General features: G+C 34.6%; 1 protein-coding gene across 2 annotated transcripts in view; it reads left to right on the forward strand.

Annotated features, from left to right (window-relative positions):
* The first annotated feature begins 1,067 nt into the window (after nucleotides 1-1,067).
* MAK (male germ cell associated kinase) overlaps nucleotides 1,068-22,177 on the forward strand; it is a 49,805-nt gene continuing 28,695 nt past the window's right edge. Inside the window, exons 1-7 of one of the 2 annotated variants that reach the window (XM_039857651.1) lie at nucleotides 1,068-1,176; nucleotides 3,582-3,674; nucleotides 6,299-6,621; nucleotides 11,704-11,758; nucleotides 12,432-12,553; nucleotides 15,603-15,682; nucleotides 18,300-18,432. In XM_039857651.1, coding sequence (XP_039713585.1) covers nucleotides 6,521-6,621; nucleotides 11,704-11,758; nucleotides 12,432-12,553; nucleotides 15,603-15,682; nucleotides 18,300-18,432 — 491 coding nt within the window. In that variant the 5' untranslated portion in view covers nucleotides 1,068-1,176; nucleotides 3,582-3,674; nucleotides 6,299-6,520. The remainder of the gene's footprint in view (nucleotides 1,177-3,581; nucleotides 3,675-6,298; nucleotides 6,622-11,703; nucleotides 11,759-12,431; nucleotides 12,554-15,602; nucleotides 15,683-18,299; nucleotides 18,433-22,177) is intronic. The other variant, XM_039857652.1, reaches the window with a different exon arrangement.

Consider the following 22,177-nt stretch of genomic DNA (forward strand, 5'->3'; position numbering starts at 1 on the left):
ACTTCTTGATTCCACCATCATATCTTAACTTTGTAGCTGCAAATGTCTCCTAATAGTCTTCCTACTCCCCACTTGCCCCGCTACAATTCATTCTCCAGAAAGCAGCCAGAAGAAACATTCATTTATGTATTCAACAAATATTTATTGAGCATCTGGTATGTGTCAGGTAGTATTTAAGGGACAGATACATTGGTAACTGAACACATAAATCCCTCATGATCTAACTTATGCTTTTTACTCTGCCATTCTATTTCATTTTAAGCTTTGAGAGGGTCATGAGCATGTCTGTCTTGCTACCTTGGCATTATTCTCAGTGCCAAGGCCAGAGCCAGATTCCTAACAGATAATTACTAAATGGATACATCATTGCCTCATGTATCATGCTTCTGATTTATAGATCCTTTTTGCTATCCAATCTGAACTTTTTTTTCAGTAACACAAGTGCACCCTCCTCTCGCAACTCTAGTTACTATTTGCTCATTTATTTACACATTCATTTATCTTGTAATAACCATGATCTAACACTGGTACTGAGTAGCTTCTCTGAATGAATAAATGAAAACAACCTTAGAAGTATGGCCTAGGAGATAATACATACCCCAGTAACTGACCAATGTAAGGAAACGAAACACAAGATCAGTTTACAAGTATATGGAAAACATATGCCTTTCTCTTGCCTTTCCCAAGTCTGGGAACCAGATCTAGTGAATCAAGACTTTGTAGAATGGGTAGTACTTGAAATCTTGCTTCCTGGCATATATCATCAGTTTTGACTCAAATAAACTCTTATAAAATTTTTTTAAAAAAGAGACTGTAGAATGAATCAAAGCAAAACCAAACAAAATAAAGGTCAAACCAACCAACTTTCTATAAAGAACTGAAAAGGTAATCAAGACTCTCCCAAGCCCTTAAGCTAAATGGCTGAGATCTAAATGGCAGAAATCTAAATGGGTTCCATACACTCCCAGATGTTCTAGGAAGCCCCGCCCCAGGGAAGCGGGAAACGCAGGATTGGGCGGGGCTTGTACTGCTAGACCACGCCCCCTATGGGCGGGGTGTAAATGGACAGGCTGCGTAGGAGCTGGCGCACCCCCGCCGTTTCCTAGGAGATGAAACACACAAGACGCCAAAGCTTCACAAGGGAGCGAACAAGGAAAGCTGCCACAGCTCAGGCAGGTAATCCCGAGCCAGCTGCGGGGCCGCCACCCTCCGTCCACCTAGCCCAAGCCTGTCCTGCGAGGCTGGCCCAGCATGTCCCCTCGGAGTCCTGTCCTACTAGGACCAACCTCTGCGGAGAGAAGGGGCCTAGACACTGGTAGGGGGAGGGACAGGAGGGAGGAGATCCGGGGAGGAGCTAGGCTGGCGGGAGGGGTCAGCCTGCGCCTACTTCGGCGGGTGCTGTCCGAGGCCCCCTCGACCACTTTCCTGCGCTCTTTAGATAGGGGGGTCGGTCCCGGGTGGGAGGATGACGGCAGGACATCCTTCATCTGAGGGACTTCTGCCCCCGAACTTCTTTCCTAGGTTCCCTCCCACCCCACCCCTACACACACACCTGCGCCGCTCCCTCTACTGCTTGGGCTGAAGGGGAAACTACTTTTAGGACTGAGAGGCAGGGTCAAGTCTCGGTAAAGCAGTGAATTGAGTTCAGAACAGCTACAAAGAAAAAAGGAGGCAGAAGTCTTTTAAAGGCCCCGGTTTGCAGAAAAGGGATCAGAGCGTCCGTGTAACGAAAACTGTTTCTTTACTGCAAATAAAACGGGTTAGAAGGTGGGGGGAGCAATAAAACTTGTTTTAGTGGTTTGTAATCTTAGTTCTAAAACGAAAGAGATTTACGTAATTGTGTTTCCAGAATCTTTTTAAATGAGCAGACATTTGTTCTAATAACAACGGAATTCTCGTAGAATCAAAGTTATCGGACTTATTTTAAACAGAAAAAACAAGCCATTGAATCAAAATAGTGGTGGAGGCAAAAGTTACCTTTCAGTCTTAGCCTTCCTCTCTCTCCCCGGTCCTCCGGTTGACCGTCGCGTGATGGGGAAGGGAGATATTTCCTCTGAAGGCGGCCACATACTGCCTACGTGAGGTTGGTCTCGGGCAAGGATGTTTGATCTCTTAGTTAGGGTGGGTTTTTTTGTTGTTGTTGTTTAGTTTTAAAATGATTTGTGAATATTAGCACAAAGCACTAATGCTTTTATATTTTAACACGGAATTTTTGTTTTCCCATTGTAAAAGCTCCCCTTTTAATTTCTGTAAACATATGACTTGCTTAGTTTGAAATCTTTTTTCTGTTTTGCTTTTTAAACAACTTAGTGATTTTTAAGACGTTACTTTTTTAAAAAACGTAATGCCACCCTTGACGTGGTATCATTACAGTAGGTCCTACAAAGACAAGCTGAAGACATCCAAACAGTATGTGTTCAGAGATTGGCAGACACAAGTTTTACCCTCCCTTTGCCCTCTATGTTAATCTTCTTTAATCCTATTTAAATCCCTTCTTAACTGGCAGAAGCTGTAGAGAATAAAGCTCAAGTTTACAATAATTGTGCACTTGGACAAGCAGCAATTGTGCACTTAGATAAAAATAAAACTAGAAGGGAGAGAAATTATATGGGTGTTTATTTAATGTAGGTCTATAATTGAGACTCTAAATAAATGTTTTTTCTTTAAACCAGAATATAAGATTTGTTTAACCTATAGGAAAGTAGGTAACTATCATAGCTTGACTGTAGAAAATTCCAAGTTCCATTAAATTAGTTGAAGATCGTAATTATATTACATGTACTTGTATTTTGTCCTGTTGCGCATATATATTTACACACACAAGGAAATATCTATGGAAATATTCATGTACATTAGAAGTCATATTAATATATGCCTATTTTGCAGAAGTAGCTTTCTATAGGTCAACAGAGAAGAATATATGTAGTTTGTAGAGAAATATTATTGTGTGTGAACTGGGGACTAATAGGCAGTCCATGTTTAGGACCTTGCTTTACTATACAGATAAAAGCTGCTGTTTATGTGTTATCAGTGAGTAGGTACATGGGAATAATGATTAAAAAAAACAACTTTATCTTTATATCTATGCCTCTTTAGGCCATTGTCCTTATATTTTCAGAAGGATAAAGGGACCACTGAAATGGTCAGCTTCTTACCCTGGAGAGCTATTTAATTTGTAATTAATATCACTCAGAAGAGGCCTTTCCAAAGTTTTTATTTAGGAACATAGTATGTAAATTTGCTTTACTTAAAGGTAGGGTAGGGCTTAAACGGGACAGATGCTGTCAGAGCCACAAATCTGACTTTTTAAAATCTATGATATATCCACAATCTTCACCACTCTACCCCACAAACAAAAGAAGCTGGAAAATGGTAATGTTTCATGTTTATTCTTTCCTGAATATAAGTATTCCATACGCTATAGGCATCCTCACTTGAAACAAACTTTGTTTCTAGTATGTATTTGAAAGTTGTTTGGTTAGGCTTGGAATGAAATTTCCAATAGCCGCTCTATAACTGTTTGGGCTTCCAAGCCAAATGCAGAAAGTCAATAGTGATTGAATGATCTGCTGTGCTAATAGAACTGGTGATGGTGATTGATGGTTGACGGTCTTAATGGTGGACAAGAAAGAAGCAATTAATTCCATTTTTGCAGATTCTTAAGTCACTGCAAGGTAAAGTTTTGACTACTGTTTCTGGCACCCTCTTCTCTCTGAACTCTTTCCACCTGGGCACCTCTCTCTTTCATTAGGCAATGTATCTCCTTTTCCTGAATTGCCTACATTACTTTCTACCTCTCAGACCCTCAATGCTTGTCCTTCACGTTGACGTGAAAATAATTGTTGCATAGCAACATATTTGCAAAGGAAAGATGATGCTATTATTTCATTAAATTTCTTAATTAATTATTGGGTTGGTTTAAAACAATATTTTTCATGATAGGAGCTCCAGGTAGACTCCCTTCTTCCTTACTCACATTTTCTTTCCCTTCACTGCTTCTGGCCTATTATTTTTATAATGTCCTCAGGTATAGGATAAGCCAGATGTAGGTAGCCTTAGGGTTTTGTCAGGTAGAGAGCACCATTTGCACTTTCCAGTTTGTCAGTAGCATCTTGGTGTTTTTCGATAAGGAGTTGGGTAGGAATCTTCAGGGGGCGGTGCAGCTCTCGTTTTAAGTTAGATTCTGCATGTTTTGGGAGCAAAGAGGGGTGGGCCCTTAAAATTAGCTGTATCAGTGATTGTAAAAGCCAATAAGAATGGGTTGTTTAGAAGTTAGGGACTATACTAAAACTAGACAAAACAAACAGAAAAAGCAACCACAGCTTTTAGCTAATGCAAGTATTAGACTGACTCCATCTTGATTCTCTGATTGGTCAGAGATAGGTCATTTAATCCTTCTGTATTTTTATTTTACAATTTTATGCGATGGTAAACATCATGGCCTTTTGGACAAATATATATTCTATTTTGTTACTTATTCAGTAAACTTATAGAGAGGACCCGTTCCTTAAAAGAGTTAGGTGTATGTTACCCTAAATAGAGTAGCTAGAAAAGAATATCAAGTGGGTTAACATGCTAATAGTAAATTGCAAAACACTGATTTAATAAAATTCTAAATGATCAGAAGAAACACATTTCAGTCCAAAATTTTATTTCAAAATTTTATTTCTTTCTACAGATAAAGGAACAATTAAGAAAAGAAAATACATGTTTTGGTCAGGAACCCTGCAAATAGATGTTGCCTTTCCCTATATTAATACCTTAATATTTAGAATCTGTACTTTTCTCTATATTAATACCTTAATATTTAGAACCTGTATCTATGTATAAAGGCCATTTGCAAAAAAACTTGCATTTTCAGGCAAATGGAGATTCATTTGCTGGCATTTGATAAGACTGTTTGCTCATACTTAAGCTGAGAGATGAAATGAAGAAACCTCTAAATAGAACTGAAATCTACTATCATGATCTTTTTTTCAAGATCCTGGCCTCACAGTTAGCCTAGACTAAATTATTTCACATGTGTCTTTGAAGGGGTTATTATCTGTGTGAAGTAAAATAAATGATAAATTAATGCACACTCCCTGTCATTGAAAAGCCCCACTGGGTTCTTCCAAAGTTCCCTGTGGACACATTTCTGCATATAGGAAGCAACATAATTTTAATGTACTTCTCTACACTTGTAGAAAGCCTGTTTTTTGGAAGTCTTGGGTGCTTTTAACAACTATATCACATCCTTATAGGTCCTAAATTTATGCATATAATAGAGAAGCAATTTTAATGATTTTATTCTTTTATGGAAGTGAAATAGTGCTACCATGAAAAGAAAATAATCTTTGAATGAAGTACCAAAGTATAAAGCAAAGTAGTTTCATGATGCCAAATGTTTTGTTACCATCTACAAGTAAGCATAAAGCCCTGTAACAGAATGATAGAGATTTTTAAAAGCAAAACAAGAATGATAAATAGGAATGAATTGAGAAATAGTTCCTTGAAGTGTGGATCTATGACAAAACAATGGAAGGAAACACGAATGTTGTTGGAATGAAGTAGACGCTAAGGCTAGTGCTTTGTTTTTCTTTAATTGTACTAATAAAATCAGAACCTATTGAAACCTGTACCCTTCATATATATACAGATTCGCAATTCCTTACATATAATTTTGAAATCCATGAAACACAGAAATATGATACTTTAAAAATATTTGTGCAAACTCATTTGAAACAAAACATGACATGAATGACATGAGGCCATTTATAATTTTCATTTATTTTACTTAGTATACTTTTCATACATTTTTCTGCAGGTACATTAAGAAACTAATGGGAGGTATTACATAACATATGGTATAGGTACCATATTACTTATCTAAAATATGAAAATTCCTAGATTCCATACAAATCTGGCTCAGAAGTTTCACATAAGGGACTGTGGGCCAAATTAAATATGATGCAGAAACTGATTCAAAGAATGGATAGAGCATAGATGTGTGATTTTCCAAGGTCTGATTTGGAACAATATAGATTATATTCAATAAAAAAAAATACAAATAATTAAGTCAATATTTATTGAACATTCATGGGATAAATCGCACAGTATCATGTAAACGAAGCATTCTCCAAATAAATATTATCAGTCTAAGTAAACTTTATTCCACATAGCACAAATGATTTGCTGACAAATATTCAACACACTGGTATTTCTAATATTTATTATTTTTCCCTGTACTGTAGGTTACCAGTAGAATTTTTGAAGAGATTCTTTAATGAAAATTTCTTTTATTCTTATTTTTTTGTAGGGTGTTCATAATAATGGAAGCACTGTTTCCTTGCCAGATTCCTTATTGCTGTAGTTTATGAACCTTCATAATCTTGGGGAAGAGCCTACGTTAATGATGACAAACCTGTCACCAGTGTAACAGTCTAAGGGCAAAAACAAATTTGAAAAAAGAAGCGTTTAAATTTATATTCAACAAAGCAGTCATTGCGATCCACAACTTCTGCTACATTATTTTTCCAAGATGAACCGGTACACAACCATGAGACAGTTGGGAGACGGCACCTATGGGAGTGTGCTGATGGGCAAGAGTAACGAATCTGGGGAGCTGGTAGCCATCAAAAGGTACTGTGTGCAACACTGCAAAGTTTACCTTTGACGCTGACCTTTCATTTCCTTTGCTTGTTTGAGAATATATACAAGCACAGAGAGAGGTCTAATTTAGACCCCATACTTCTTTGGCTAATGTGTAATTAATCGAATAATGTTGATTCTCACATACATTATTTAAATTTTCTGGTTTGTCCAGATAAATAAAAAATATAAATACTCTGCTTTTTATGCATAATAAATTTGAACTGAAACTGAAGATAATATCTGGAATGTTTTTAAAATTTAAAGTTTAGTGCATAGTAGAGCTTATTATTTCTTTAAAACAGTAGGCCTAAACATCAGATGGTATTTATAATATCAAATTGAGTTCAGAATGGCATACGGTATTCCCTAAGATTAATAATTAAATTGAATTAATTGAATTAACTTAATTTACTTTATCATCTATTACATGTAAAAAAAAATTATCCTAAAACTTAGTGATTTAAAACAAGAGCAAACATTTATTAATTCACACAGATTCTGTGGGTCAGGAATTTAGGAGTAGCTTAGCTGAGTGATTCTGGCTCTGGGTCTCTCATGAAGTGGCAGTCTGATGTCAGCCAAGATCACAGTCATCTGAAGGCTGGACAGGGGCCTGAAGATCCACTTCCAATGTGGCCCATTCTATGAGTCTGCTAGGGCTGCTCTAACGAAGTACCACAGACGGGGGGCTTAAACAATAGATTGATTTCCTCACAGTTCTGGAGGGGAGGAGTCTGATTAAGATTTCAGCAGGGTTGGTTTCTTGTGAGGCCTCTCTCCTTGACTTGGGTGGTGATGCCTGATCTAGGAAAATATCATTGAGTATGGGCATAAATGGAAGCATTCAAGGGATATTTAGGAGACAGCCTCTATAGGAAGGAGTAAAGAATGGGGAAGAGTCCAGGCTAACTCCTGAGATTTTGGCTTAAATGGGTAGTAGTGGTACCATTCACCATGATGGGGAGGGGGAAATCACAGGCTGAGGGGTAAAGCTGAGTTAAGTTTTGGACATAATGACTTTGAGATGCATATAAGCAATTGAATATTTCCATCTAAAATTCAAAAACAGAGGTGATTTAGAAATTGTTAATGTATAGGTGATAAAAAACTATACAAAATGAGAAGAAAAGAGGTCTTCATATAGAGCACTAAGGACCCCCAGCATATAAATGATGGGCCCTGGAACTGTGAGAAGTAGAGAGAAAACCAGGACAGTGTAGAAAATATCTGGACTCAAGAGAAAGATCTAAAAGAAAAAGTGCTTAATTAGAAGACAAGTAATATCTAATGACTAGAAAAGCATCTGGGTTAGTTAGGAATGCTTCTTCCTGCAAGTAATAAATAAATTAGTAGCAAGGGACAGAACCAATGGCTTAAATAAGGAGTTTTGCTTACATATCAGGAAATCTGGAGTTTGATGATTCCAGGGCTCTTTCAATGGCTCAACCTTGTACTGAATCCAGGACTTTTCTGTCTTCTTCATTCTGAGCTGCCGGCATTTGTTTGTTTTCAAATGTGTCACTTAATGGCCATATTGTGACTATTTTACTTCTAGGCATTATTATGTTCAAGGTGGGAAGAAGGGAGAATAATACCAGCAAACTCTTCTCTCAAATAATTTTAGGAAGTAAAATTTCTTTATCAGAAGCCCCCAAGTGACTTCCCCTCACAGCTTATTGTCTAGAACTGGATCACACAGTCTCCCTTGTGTCCAAGGGAGGCTGAGAAGTGAGTTATCTGTTCTTCCAGCCTCTATACCAGAAGGCTAGAAATGGCCTTCTGGTGTCCAAACAATATTATCTGCCATGGCGTTCCTTGGATTTGGAGAACATAACATAATTAATAGCTGTGGTGATAAACCAGATTGCAGTAGGGTAAGGAATAATGAAAGATGGGGTAGTGGAAACATTGAGCTGTGAATAGTTGTGGAGGATGGGTTACTGAGTAGCTAAGAAAGTTGTAGGATTGCCAAGTATCAGTAAGAATCCATCTGAGATTACATGGCCTGAATACTAAAGTGGACCTAGTAGGGGCATTTACATGACTCTTCTTCCTGTCTTCACCAATCTGTGCAGATACCAGAGGACAGCAAATAGGAGTGGTGGGATGCTGAGAGGGAGACATTCAGAATATGTAAGTGCTCTCGAGGGGATAGTGGTGGAAAGGTGAACTATGGGATTCATGCTGGATGAGGAGGCAAGCAAAATCAGGTGTTGAACAAGTGGATGTAAATAGCCAATCCAATGGTAGTAATGGTAAAAGGATAGGAGCTCATGGTCAGAGTATGAGGTTTTAAAGGTTGAGATCTTAGAGAGTAAAACCACTCCTCATGACAACAAGGTGTTTATGAGTGACTATGGGAGGATAGAGGTGAACATCTCTTTGGAGTTAAGGAACTGTGAAGCCAGGCTGCTGGTATGATTATTGATATGAATGTTCACTATAGCCATTACTTCTTAAGGTTCTGGACAAGACAATCTAAGGGATAGTTTTTGAACTTATATTGCCTACAAGAGTCATACAGAAGCCTCTGCCATTTCTCTTAAGGTTGATGGCAAAGGAATAAACTTTATCTGAAAATTACACACAGTAGATCCCGTAGTCTCCATTCTCAATTTATCCCTATTTTTACCAAAACCTATATTCCATAATATCTGATCAGAACCATCATTTTATGCTTGGTGATATAAAATTTTAGGCACTGCAAATTTAGACCATAAATATTCTGGGTATAATACTTTATATAACAGTTTAAAACTATCCATGTTGGATTAAAATTTAAAAATAAATTCCAGTTTGAACATATTTTGTGTAGCAGATAAAGAGCTGCCTATCCTTAATTTTCAAAATGAGTAATAAACATATCCCCTTGAAGGGAAATGATTATCTGGAAGAAGGTATTTTTCACTCTGAAAGCCTTCTAAACAGAAGAATCAGGAGTTAGGTGTTGGGTTTGTGAGCGGCTATTAGAATTAGATATTCCCAGTTAAGAATGATGTTGAGGACTGAATTAGAGAAGAGGCTGAGCACTAGTATGGCACAGAGATGGCCAGAAAAAAACGAGGATAGATGATGAAGAGGCTGGTATAATGAGAGAATATCAACATAGAAAGTTCGTACTTAATTCAGTAAGCAGTGGGCAACTTTTAAGCAGTCTAAAAATGCAATCAAAACTGGGTAGGATGAGTTGGAGGATAAGTGCTTAGAAGTTGGGAGAACACTGTACAGAACAAGATAAAGTGTATCCTTCTGAAAATTTCCTTTGGGAAATCTTAATTTAGATCACTGGTAAGAAATCTTGTGTTATCTAATGCCATTTTAAAAAAATATAACACGATTCATTCTAGGGAATGATAGTAAGATATGTGCATTTCCTTAGAGGTGTATTGATGAGAACTAACTGCTGGAAAGAAAGTAACATATTAAGTGTATGTGGATGCAGCTAGTACAGATTTTCAAGTAGAATGAAAATGTTTTAATTTGTACTAAATTCTAAAAATGAATTTGAATATATTATCTAATCTCTAAAAAATTGGATTTAAAAAATTGTGTAATTATATTTTAAGAATCAGGAAATCTGGAGTTTGATGATGCCAGGGATGGATTTGATCACTTTATTAAAATTTTATAGCTATGTTGGATTTGACTTCTGTTTTATTTTAAATTGATCATTGTCCTAGATTTACCTTTATCATTTTAGCAAGACATTTATAAATAAATCTATAACACTGAAAAGTATCTTTTGGTAAACCACTAAGCCCTCAATTTCTTCAAGCTCCTTCATAAATTTGTAGCATATATACTCATTGAATGAGTATAAATGAAATTCTGATTCACTAAGGATATTTTAGAAGTAATAGCAGTAATGCCCTTCATATCTTACTGTAGACGATCATAAATTTTGGTACATCTAGTATTTGTTGAGTGCTGAACTAAGCAGTTTACAATAAGCTTTCTTATGCAGTAGTTTCTATTTTATAGCTAAGGAATTTGAGGCACAGAGAGGTCATTAAGTAATTCATCCAAGGCCATATAATCAGTGAGCTGCTGAGTGAGGATGTGAATCCAAGCAGTCCAAGTCCACAGCTACATTCTTGATCACCAGGGTGTGTTATAAAATCTTTATGCTGCCTTTCCTTTACTTATTTCCTTACCCCTGTGTATTACACTCTTGTAGAAGCTCAGAGTAATTCCTATAGGAATTAATTTAATTAATAAGGATGACTTTAAGCTTCCTGAGAATCTTCCAGAATATCTCCATAGGAGATTATAATACTAAATGAAAGCAGTTAGGGCATATAGGATTTTTATTTTTCATAATTCAGCCTTGTAATTTCTATACCTGAAGAAACAATTTTAAGAACATGAATTCTTGTTTTCTCTTGTCTCCTATTTTGTATGATGACTAAAATCCATTCATATAAATAGTATAATCTCTATAGTACACATAGCGGAATTACTTTATTACTCTAAATTCATATTTTATATATTCATCTCTAATGATAACCAACATTGGGATGAAAGAGGAGAAGTAAAGAACAAAATTCAAGAAAGCTATCTCTAAAATTTGTTTACTTCTGAATTTTTGCTGATTTAAATCACTTAACTTTGTGGGTCTCTTATTTAAAGCTGAGGAAATGATTTAGAAGTTGTCAGATCAAATCATTGTACTAAATTTGGTACCAAAATTTGTAATTTTTTCCCCACTCCACCTGATTATAGTATTCATATTTTTTTAAGTTTTAGAAAGACAGGAAATTTGGAAAGAGCCCTTTTAGAAAAGCACAATTAAACTAATTAGAGAAATATAGGAACTCACTCAGAAAGGAAGATTAATGGTAATTCTTTCACCTTTGAGTTAATGCAGAATTTCAGCTATGAATAATTGTGAGTTTGTACCAAGTAGCCTTGAGATATATAGAAAGGAGGTGATTTGTTTTTAAGGAAGAGGGAAGAGATATCATAGCTTGCCCAAAGTGTGCTAGTAACAGAGTAAGAAAGCCAATGGTGGAATTTATGTTTTCAAATCCTCGATCTCCTGTACATTAAACTTATCTTTTTTTATTTCAGGATGAAGAGAAAGTTCTATTCTTGGGATGAATGTATGAACTTGAGAGAAGTTAAGGTAAAATCCTAGAGGCAAAAGAACTGGAGAAGGACTTAACTCTACCTCACACCTATCTCATTTCTGAGGATGGTTGCTAAGGAGAGGATTCTTTTCTGTGAAAAGTGGTCCAAAGATAATTATATTTCTTACATTTTTTTCATTTATCTTTCTAAAGTAATTTCTCATTTCTCATTGGAATGTCAGTGGAGAACAGAAAATAATTATATCCTCATATTTGATAGTACACTCTCATTTTTAAAAGCATTTTAACTTATGTTATCAAAGGAAAGACACCTTTTTAAATTACTACATAACACTTCTTTGTATTTTATGCTGTATGACTTGGATAAAATTTTGAAGACTTTTGCATGGAATTTCACATGTGAAGTCAGAAAAAGTTAGACTTATATAATAGATTAAGGAAAAAAAAGTGAAATGTTTGGTAGTTATTGACTTTGTTTACTTTTACACTTACATTCATTAGTTAAAACAATTAATGCTTACTTTAAATAGATGTTCGCAGATGTTTTTAGACATGTACAATATTATAGATATTAAAACTTAATTCATTAATGAAATCAGAAGAAATGGAAAATTACATAAGGTAATTATCATACCTAGTATTGATGAGATTTTGTCAACTTCTATAACTTTGCTGTAATAATTTTAATGCTTACTTGCTGTGTTGCAGTCTCTGAAGAAACTTAATCATGCCAACGTGATTAAACTGAAAGAAGTTATCAGAGAAAATGACCATCTTTATTTTATATTTGAATATATGAAAGAAAACCTCTATCAATTAATGAAAGACAGGTATGTCTGTATTTTATGAAAGCTGTAGTTTTTCTTCTACTGTCTCCTCCATAAGTTCCTTGGATCCCTTCAATACATCACATTTTACAATATACAGATTTACCTCTCTATGCAGTGGATTTAAATTACTTAGTTTTTTTTTTTTAATCAAACACTGAAGAACTAGCTGTGATATAGGTACCATTTTTCTGCTGTAATCTCTTAAAGGTCAAGATAAATATGTCACATAAACATACATACTATCTATACTTTTTAAAACAAAATTCTATGTATAATTTAATACTCAGTAATAAAGCTGGCCTTGGGCAAAATTGAGAAAATTAACTTCATTGGTCTCCCAAGCACCTTGTGTAAGGTTAATGAAAGATTGAGGAAGGAATGATGTAGCTTTCAGAAAAGGATCTAATAAACTCATTCATAGAATGCTTAAGTGAATAGAGAAACCTTATGTGTTACCCATCCTAAGGAAAATCTCATTGTAATTTTTAATCCTATGAACAGAATCTAAAGAAGGAGAGTTTTAGTAATCTGCTGTGAGTTTGGGGAGGATAATATTTTAGTGGTAGTTGCTGGTCACATCTGGGAGATTAATGTCCAAAATTTTGCCTGCTTTTAAAGCCAGAGCTGTTCAGCAAAAGATCCTAAAATACTTTAAAAATTAATTTCCCAGTGGAATGATGTTGATTTCTCTCTGTATTTCTTTCATACACACACATACATACTCAAGGCCTAAGGATGGTAAGTGAGTTTTTCTTCAATCATATTTTTCCTTCTTTCAAAAAATACTTATTAAATGCCTGTGATGTTCCAGGCTTATATCATTATAAAATTAATAATGGTTAAAATAAAAGTAAAGATTTCTACCTCTCAAATCAGTGTTTATTTTTTTAGAGTCTCTAGCTCTTATATACAGGCATGCATGCTTTTTGCATAGTTGTAATTTTAGTGGTGATACATTTTTTATTTGATTCATTCACTTACAGGCATTTTTATGCTGATACATCATCTTCATAACTACCATAGTTAGTATGTTCTATTGAATGGCTATACCAAACTTCACTTAGCACTTTGAACTATTTTAAAAAATAGCTATCAGTGGGAGTACAGGTTGGTAGTTACACTGCATAATATTGATAGAATCATTTTATAGCCATTAAAAGTGATAATTATAAAGATTACGAAACTACCTGTAAGTAGATAAAAAACAAACCTAAATTGTATTTATGTAACAGTTACACCTAATATAAAAGTTATATGTGCAGTTAGATTAGGACTGGATTAGAATACTGAAAAATCAAAATAGTATTTTAATAAGGTGGTGAGATTATAGATAACCTTAAATTTTTGTCTTCTAATAATAATTTATGTCATTTAAAATGTATGAAATGATAAATGCATGATATACTGAGATGTAGTTATTGAAGAAAAGAAATAAGTACATAGTACATAGAAATGCATGAAATGTACTTTCATCTGATTTTAATATATATGTCACATATATACATATATATCTATATGTCAGTGAAAGTTGTTAATGTGATAGCAAGTGAACACTAAAAAGAATCAGCTTTGGAATTTCATGATTCAATTCTGGATTTCTAAATTAAAGGAAATAATTATTTAGAAAATTATTCAATGGCATAGGTATAAATTTAACCATTAACAAATGTATATGTTAAAGGGCTATTTGAAATTAAGTAGTTTTTATACTTTGTTTTTGGTAGCGTAACTTCCTGAAACATTGTTTTGATAATCAAGACTAATTTAAAAGCCTTTTTTATTCAAATAAACTTTCCCTTTTCAATTGGAGACCAATATACATAAATCTTTGTTCTTATTATATAAACTTCAGCATAGAGTATCATTTTTTACAAAGTTAAATTTTTGGCAAGGATAAAGGTATTTTGTTTCTTTTAAAATGTATAGTTTATGAAAGCGAGTGAGTTTTTAAAATATTTCAATAATATTTGGTCTATACTATTTTCAAATTTGATATAAGACCAGTGTTATCTTTCTCTGCCTATTGTATGTTTCTAACCCATTTGGTGGACATTTTGGAATATTATATAAAAATATAATATAATTAACAATATGATGTTAAAAAAGAGGCCATTTTCTATATGTTGAGAACATTTGAATAAACACTCTAAATTAATTCAATCAATCATGATGAAATAATGATGTTAGAAAATGTTGAAATTATCATAAAGTTGAAAAGCTTAAAATTATTTCTTCCAAAACATAGCATGGCTTCAGGGTCAAAGAATAATTAATTCGGGGTCAAAGAATTAATGTCAACCACATTAATTTGTGGCATGCTATTGATTAATATTTTTCAGCCTTAATTTAGCCCTTATTTGGATCTCACTTTAGGCTTTATGTAAATACCATATAAAGCTGCACTGTCCAATACAGTAGCTGCTAGTCACATGTGGCTATTTTGAATCATAGCTGGTCTGGATTGAGCTGTACCGTAAATGTAAAATAAATCACATACTAGATTTTGAAAACTTGGTACAAAAATAATGTAAGTTCATTAGCATTTTTAATATCGATTGCATATTAAAACAACATTTCGTATACGTTGGTTTAAATAAAACACATTGTTAAACACATAAGTAGTTCTCATTTGTGGCTCTTATTATATTTATATTGGACAGTACCAGTGCACCCTATAGAACTGAAGCAGTTATGCCCTTAAAACTCTTAAAGCCTATATAATACAGGTTTGCACACTTGGCTTACCTGAAAGTTATCAGTTTTCCAGTTTTCTTTGCTCCTTTGGGACAGTTTAGAATTTAGCTATTGAATATTTGTACAATGCATTCAATACTGGATTTGAGTGTTTACCACACATCAAAACAAAAATAATTCTTATACTCATGTTTTAAATTTATGACCTTTAATGCTATAAAACTATAAATCATACCATTAGCCAGTATCATGAGGCCAACAGGGCCTCCAAGGGAGGAGGAACCTTCTTATTTGTTTAGGTAGATTTGTTGGTTAGCAAAATTACATGACTATTTATTTGTTCATTTCTTCACAGAAACAAGTTGTTCCCTGAGTCAGTCATCAGAAATATTATGTATCAAATATTGCAAGGGCTGGCATTTATCCATAAACATGGTAGGTTTAAGTTTCATTTTCCTACCTCTTTAGATTATTATCAAAGTAAGCAGAGGAATTGTATATACACTGTTAAATCATATTATATTTAGATAACTACAAGTTTGGAGTAGGTTCCTACACACTCTGACATTTTTATTTTTTAAATTTAGACTTTCTATCATTTTATATAAAATAAAATTTCTATAATCTATAACTATCTTCCTCTATAGCAGAATTTTTGATAGTTTGATTATCAGCCTTCAATCTCAGCCACCATAACCCATCCTGCAACTTTATTCCTCCAAATTTTACCATGGAAATGAAAAAGATAAACAAATAAGGTCCTCCTTTTATAAATGATTGTAATGCTTTGATCTACCAAGACCAATTATTAACATTTAGGTAGTTTAAATTACCCATGCTATGATATTTTATAGTTTTCTTTAGTATTTACATTTAGTTTTTTCTATTCTTTGAGTGAAATTAAAGCAAGTGCTTGTTTTTATTTTTACGAATTCCTTATTTATGTACTCTTAATTTTTTTTCATAGCTATCAAGCCAAAATTATTAGTCCAGAAAGTTAGTATAGTTATTATGAAAAATTTTAGTGACATTTATTTAGAATCATTAGATGTTTAGATATTAAATTAGAAAAATTTCTACTATACTATTGCTGCATTCTGATTATAGGCATTGAAAAATCACCATCATTAGTCTCCTTTCATATTTCATCTTATATTTTATATTTTCTTTTCTCCTTTCTCCCCTAATTGCTACAGGAAATAATTTATTTTCAAAAAATGCTATGCAGAATTCCATGTAAGCACTGTAAGAAAATTTCTTAATCCCCAGTGTTTTGTCTTATATTAACTATTAAGGTCTTTAAAAGTAGAAAACCCATGATAACATACAACCCATTGGAAAAAGTCAGTCATTTATTAATTACATGGAAATTAAAAAATGTATGCTATCTTAATTGTTCATAATAGATTCCTGATCTTCAGCCCAAAATATAGAACTGGATGAATATGCTATTTAAACTCTGGTCAGATGATAACACCTGATATTTGCACGAGTTAATTTATGGAAGCAAGTGTGATGTGGAAAATCAAACGCCTCATGAATTGTCTGATTTTTGGAAAGAGCTTTGTGTTTTATTAATATTTTTTTAGGCTAGTAATAAAATTGATTTAGATTTCTTGAAATATATCAACTATCAGCAACTTCAGAGCACTAGAGATTGAAGAAAGTTATCTTGAGATTTAAAAATTGCTGCTGAAAGTAAATAACACAAATAATCTAGAGTTGGCTACAAAATTGACCACACAGTGACTTGAGAAACAAGACTCTAAGAACAATAGACATTTTTGCAAAACGTAGTTATTTTTGCTATAGTTGATAAGCATCTCAGATGTAATATTTTGAGAAAATATTTTTAAAATAGCTGTCAAAAAATAAGACTAATAATTTTAGTTAAAATAGGACCAAGTTTCCAATATATTTATATTAGGGAGGATGGGGAAAATCTTAACGGTACAAATGTGTAATTGGTTAAATTCTAAGGTTTTGTGGATTAGTGTCACTTTACCATCACGTGTTCCCATTCATATCTTCATATTATGAGAATACAATGTATTTCTCTTGAAAGTTCATGAAATGGATCTTAATAGCTATTTTGTATAAGAAGTATCAGATAAACTGAACTCAAAATATTGTAGATGTCACAAATGTAGAGCCCACGCTGGCTTTGCAGGAATTATAGGCTGAGACTGTCTTCCTAGCCCAAAGCTACATGAAAACCCTCTCATGATGACCAGACCCATTCTTTATTTTCCCACCTTGTAAGGTCATTAGAATACAAGCCATCTGTGTACAAGTAGCGTGCTTTAGATCTCTCTTAGAAATTTTCAAGGAGGGCTTTCATGACTTTCTTCTTTCTGGGGTTTCTGCCTCATTTTCATTGGGCTACCTTTTAGCTTCCATAACTAACCATTTATTTTGTATATTGATTAGTAAATAAGCATTATAATTATTGAGTGTTTCAATAAAGCGGATACCAGGGAAGAACTGAGCTGTGATCATTTTAAGTGAATAAATTGGTTAAAATGCATGGAGTTCCATTTTTGTCTAATGGACTTTTCAAATGAGCAATTGTAGTCAGAGAATGTCATTGTTAAGCTACAGTGTGATAGAGCAGCAGTAAGAGACCTGCACTGACCGAAGCTTGATGACACAGCCCTCCTCAAGCTTTAATTAGGCTGCTTCTCTCTGGGTCTCAGCCTCCTCATCTGTGACACTATAGTGATCGTATAATACCTCCTTAAGGTGTTGTGTAGATTAATGGGAGATAATTATAATGTGGCAGTTTCTAGCCCAGAGCTTGAACTTACTGGATTCATAAATAGAAATACATGTTATTTTTAGTGACCTTATATGCTATGTGAACTTTCTTGCCAAATTATTTTGCAAGCAGAGTCCCTACCTCCTATCACTTTTTAGACAATAAATATGGTATTTTTTTTCCTAAGTTTACATTCTTAATTACATAACAGAGAGGCTCAGTTATATTTTGTCTATAAGTCAAATATATTTAAACATGATGATTTATTATTGTTTTTCTTCTCTATATTACCAGGTTTTTTTCATAGGGATATGAAACCAGAAAACTTGCTTTGCATGGGTCCAGAACTTGTGAAAATTGCTGATTTTGGACTTGCAAGAGAATTAAGGTCACAGCCACCATATACTGATTATGTATCTACCAGATGGTTAGTAGTTTTATGCAGCTCTCCAGAGGCATATGTCTGTGTTGAAGTTTTCCTGCAATGGATTATTACATATCTTTCTGGAGGTTCCATATCAAGTATTGAAAACAAAGTATAGAAATGAATTTTGTATGCTTTGGAGAAAGGATTGGTTCAAACTATACTAATTTATGAAATAAGAAGGAAAAAGATTTCATCCATTTATTTATGCAACAAATATTTAATGAGCACCTACTATGTGCCAGATACTATCTTAGGCACTGGGAACACAGAAGTGAAGTAAACAGAAAAATAAAAACCTCTACCTCATTCTGCTTACATGACAACCAATATACAAATATCATGAGTTACCAACAGAAATACATACATATGTTCATCTAAAAACATGTAGTAGTCCTAAACTGCAGACTATCCAAATGTCCACTACCAGTGACATGATATATTCATCCAGTGAAATGCTTTATGGCAATGAAAACAAAAAGTCTATAACTACATGCAACAATATGGATGACTCTCCCAGATACAATGTTGAGAGCAGGAGCCCAAATAGGAAAAGAGCATATACTGTGTGACTCCATTTATATAAAGTGAAAAAATAGAGAAAACTAATCTATGCTGTTACAAGTCAGGATAACAGTTACATAGTGGGGTTGGAGGGTAGTAGGAACTGGATGGGTGCAGGAGAGGGGCCTTCTGGGATTGAGGCGCTGGTCCATGGATGTGTTCTGTTGTGAAAGTTCACCAGGCTGTATGTTTTTCTGTATGTATGTTATAGTCTAATAAAAACAAGTTAAGAATATTCGTATGTCAGATGATGATACATTATTATGGAGAAAAATAAAATATGGAAAGGGACAGCGAATTAGGATCGATAAGGGAAGAAAAGGGAATGTTGCTATCTTAAATAGAGGATCTCTCTGAGAAAAGCCCCGGAGGACCTGCTGGGGCAAGCAGGAGTTTTTCTGGCAGAGAAAATGCCGAGGATAAAGGCCTTGATGCAGCAGTACCATGTGTAGGCTCTGCAGAGTGCAGGATGAATTAAGAGGCAGTAGTAGGAAATGAGGTTAGAATGTTTAGAGGTGGCTAGATCTCATAGGTCACTGAAAAGACTGTGGTAGTTTTTTAATCTGAGCAAACTGGGGAGCCCCTGGAGAATTTTGAGAAGAGGTGCGATGTGATTGGACATGTTTTAAAAGTATCACTCTGTATGTTGTATTAAAAATAGATTTTAGAGGAGCAAGGGCAGAAACAGGGAGACCAGGTAGGAAGCTGTTCCAATAATTTGGGCAAGAAATAATAATGACTTGGATCTGGTGGCCATGGAGGTGGTGAGAGGTAGGATGCTTCAATATGTTTTTAAAGTAGAGAAAACATAAGTTCCTGATGAATCAGATAATGGAGTCAGGACTCACGAGTTTTTCTCCTGAATGACTAGAAGGATGGAGTCAGCACTAATTGAGGTGGAGAATGCTATGGAGCTCCTGGGGGAGAAGCACAGTTCAGTTTTGGGTTAAGTTGCTATGAGACAACCGAGGGGAGATGTCAAAGTCGGCAGCTGGATCTGTGATCTGGAATTCAGGGGAGAGGGCTGGGCTGAAGATATAAACTTGGGAGACCTCAGTGATAAAAGTCATACGATTGGATGGGGTCACTAAGGGAGCATGTATAGTTGGAGAAGAGAAGAGGTCTGAGGACTGAGTCTAGAATGACCATATGCCCCAGTTTGCCCAGGATAGTTTCAGCCAATGCCTGTTATCAATAGTTTAATAAAAATGATCTGGGATAGGTGTGAGAGACTGCCACAGTATGCTTCCTGCTTCCTCCATGGCCTTACTTTGTAATGCGAGAGATATGTGAACACTGAATACTGAAGCAAGTTCATGCTTTGACATATGGCTAATTTGGAGATTTCCTGTCTCATTATCCGAATCTTTCCTGAAGCAATGTAACAAAATGTGCTTAGACAAGAGCAGTTCTCAGCCAATGTTCATCTTGGGCATGAATAGGAATAGTATTTGATACTGTTTCTCCTGCCAGGCACATGGCATACAAACCACTTGCCATAACCTTTGAGATGTAGGTTGGTGGAATCATGAGAAACACAGGAAGTTATAGGTTAGGTGTACAAGAAATGAGCATTGGAAATAAACACTCAATAGGATACTTGTAGGACATATAGACAGTGGCCTAAATATTCATTTTATAGTGATTATTACATAGTATAAATCTATAACTATTTTGTTGTTTGGTGTTATGGTTTGAATTGTGTCCCCCCAAAAGATACATTGAAGTCTTAGCCCTTGTGACCTGACTTGGAAATAGTTTCTTTGTAGATGTAAGTAAATTAGGATGTGGTCAGTAGGGTGGGCCATAATCTAATATGACTAGTGTCCTTATTAGGAAAAGAAGAGACACAGAGACAGACACACACTGTGGGAAGACACGTGAAGACACACAGGGAGAAAGCCATATGATGATAAAGGCAGAAATTGGACCGATGTGTCCACAAGCCAAGGAATGTCAGTGATTGCTGGTAACACCAGAAGGTAGGAGAAAGGCACAGGACAGATTCTCCACTAGAGACTTCAGAGAGAACAGGGCCCTATCAACACCTTGCTCCAGCCTCCAAAACTGTGAGAGAGTAAGTTTCTTTAGGTTTAAATCATCTGTTTTGTGACACTTTGTTACAGCAGCCCTAGGAAACTAATATATGTGGTAATGCTTTTAAAAAATTTATATTGCAATGAACTCTTTTATCAACAATGACTTTCAAAAATCAAAAGTGCATATTTAGTGAAAAATTGAGTATTTTTCTCTTTCTCAAGAGAAGCTGCTGATGAACTTACATAAAATGTTCATTGGCATTTGCCTTCCACTACAGGAGCCATAAATCACTGACCTGGTGAAAACCAGAACACACAAATCTGCTGAAGCAGCACCAGCATCTATTTTAAAAAGTTAGTAGATATTTTAAGAAGACTATGCCAAAGACAGTCATTAGCAATACAGCTTTGGAAGATGAGTTTACACATGACTCTGTGAGGCACTGCTCTTCATTTACGTGAAATGAATATTATAAATTAATTTCGCTCCTTTAATTCCAAGTTTTATGCGGGTGTGAAAAATAAAGTGATTGCCTGTGAATGTATAGGCTTCTTTAGCAGAGGAAGAACTTCACAATGCCAGTTTTAAAAGAATATCTAAAGAGAAAAATTGATTCCCTCATTTCTAATAATAGTTTGATTTTTTTCATTGCAATCATAGAATCAAAAGTAAAATTTCTGGAAGTTCATTCGGAGAGAGGTGAAATGTCTGATATCACTACAAATGCTATTGTAATTTCAGTTAAAAAGTTCAGCATTGAAGATAAATTAGTTTTTGCAGTGATAATACAAATGTTAGTGGAACACAGCATCATAAAAAGTGTCTTTAATAAATCAAAAAACCTAGAAGGCAGAAATGATTTTGGATTGGTTAAGATGCCTGTCTTGTAACTGTATCCGAATAAGCCGTTAAATTTATATTCTACCAATCAAAATGACAGCTATAGTTGTCAGAATTTATAATTTGTATATATACACATAGTCACTAACTATAAAATTTTTATGATGACATTGATGTTGACTACAAATATGCTTCAGCATGGCAGCATGTGCTTTCTTTATTTTGTCACTCAAATTTTAGAATTGTTTGATCCTTCAAAGAATTACTTTATAAATCAAATTAGGTGATTTACAGTGGTATCTAG

This window comes from Pteropus medius, unplaced genomic scaffold (assembly GCF_902729225.1).
Source record: "Pteropus medius unplaced genomic scaffold, Ma_sr-lr_union100, whole genome shotgun sequence".
NCBI lineage: Eukaryota > Metazoa > Chordata > Mammalia > Chiroptera > Pteropodidae > Pteropus > Pteropus medius.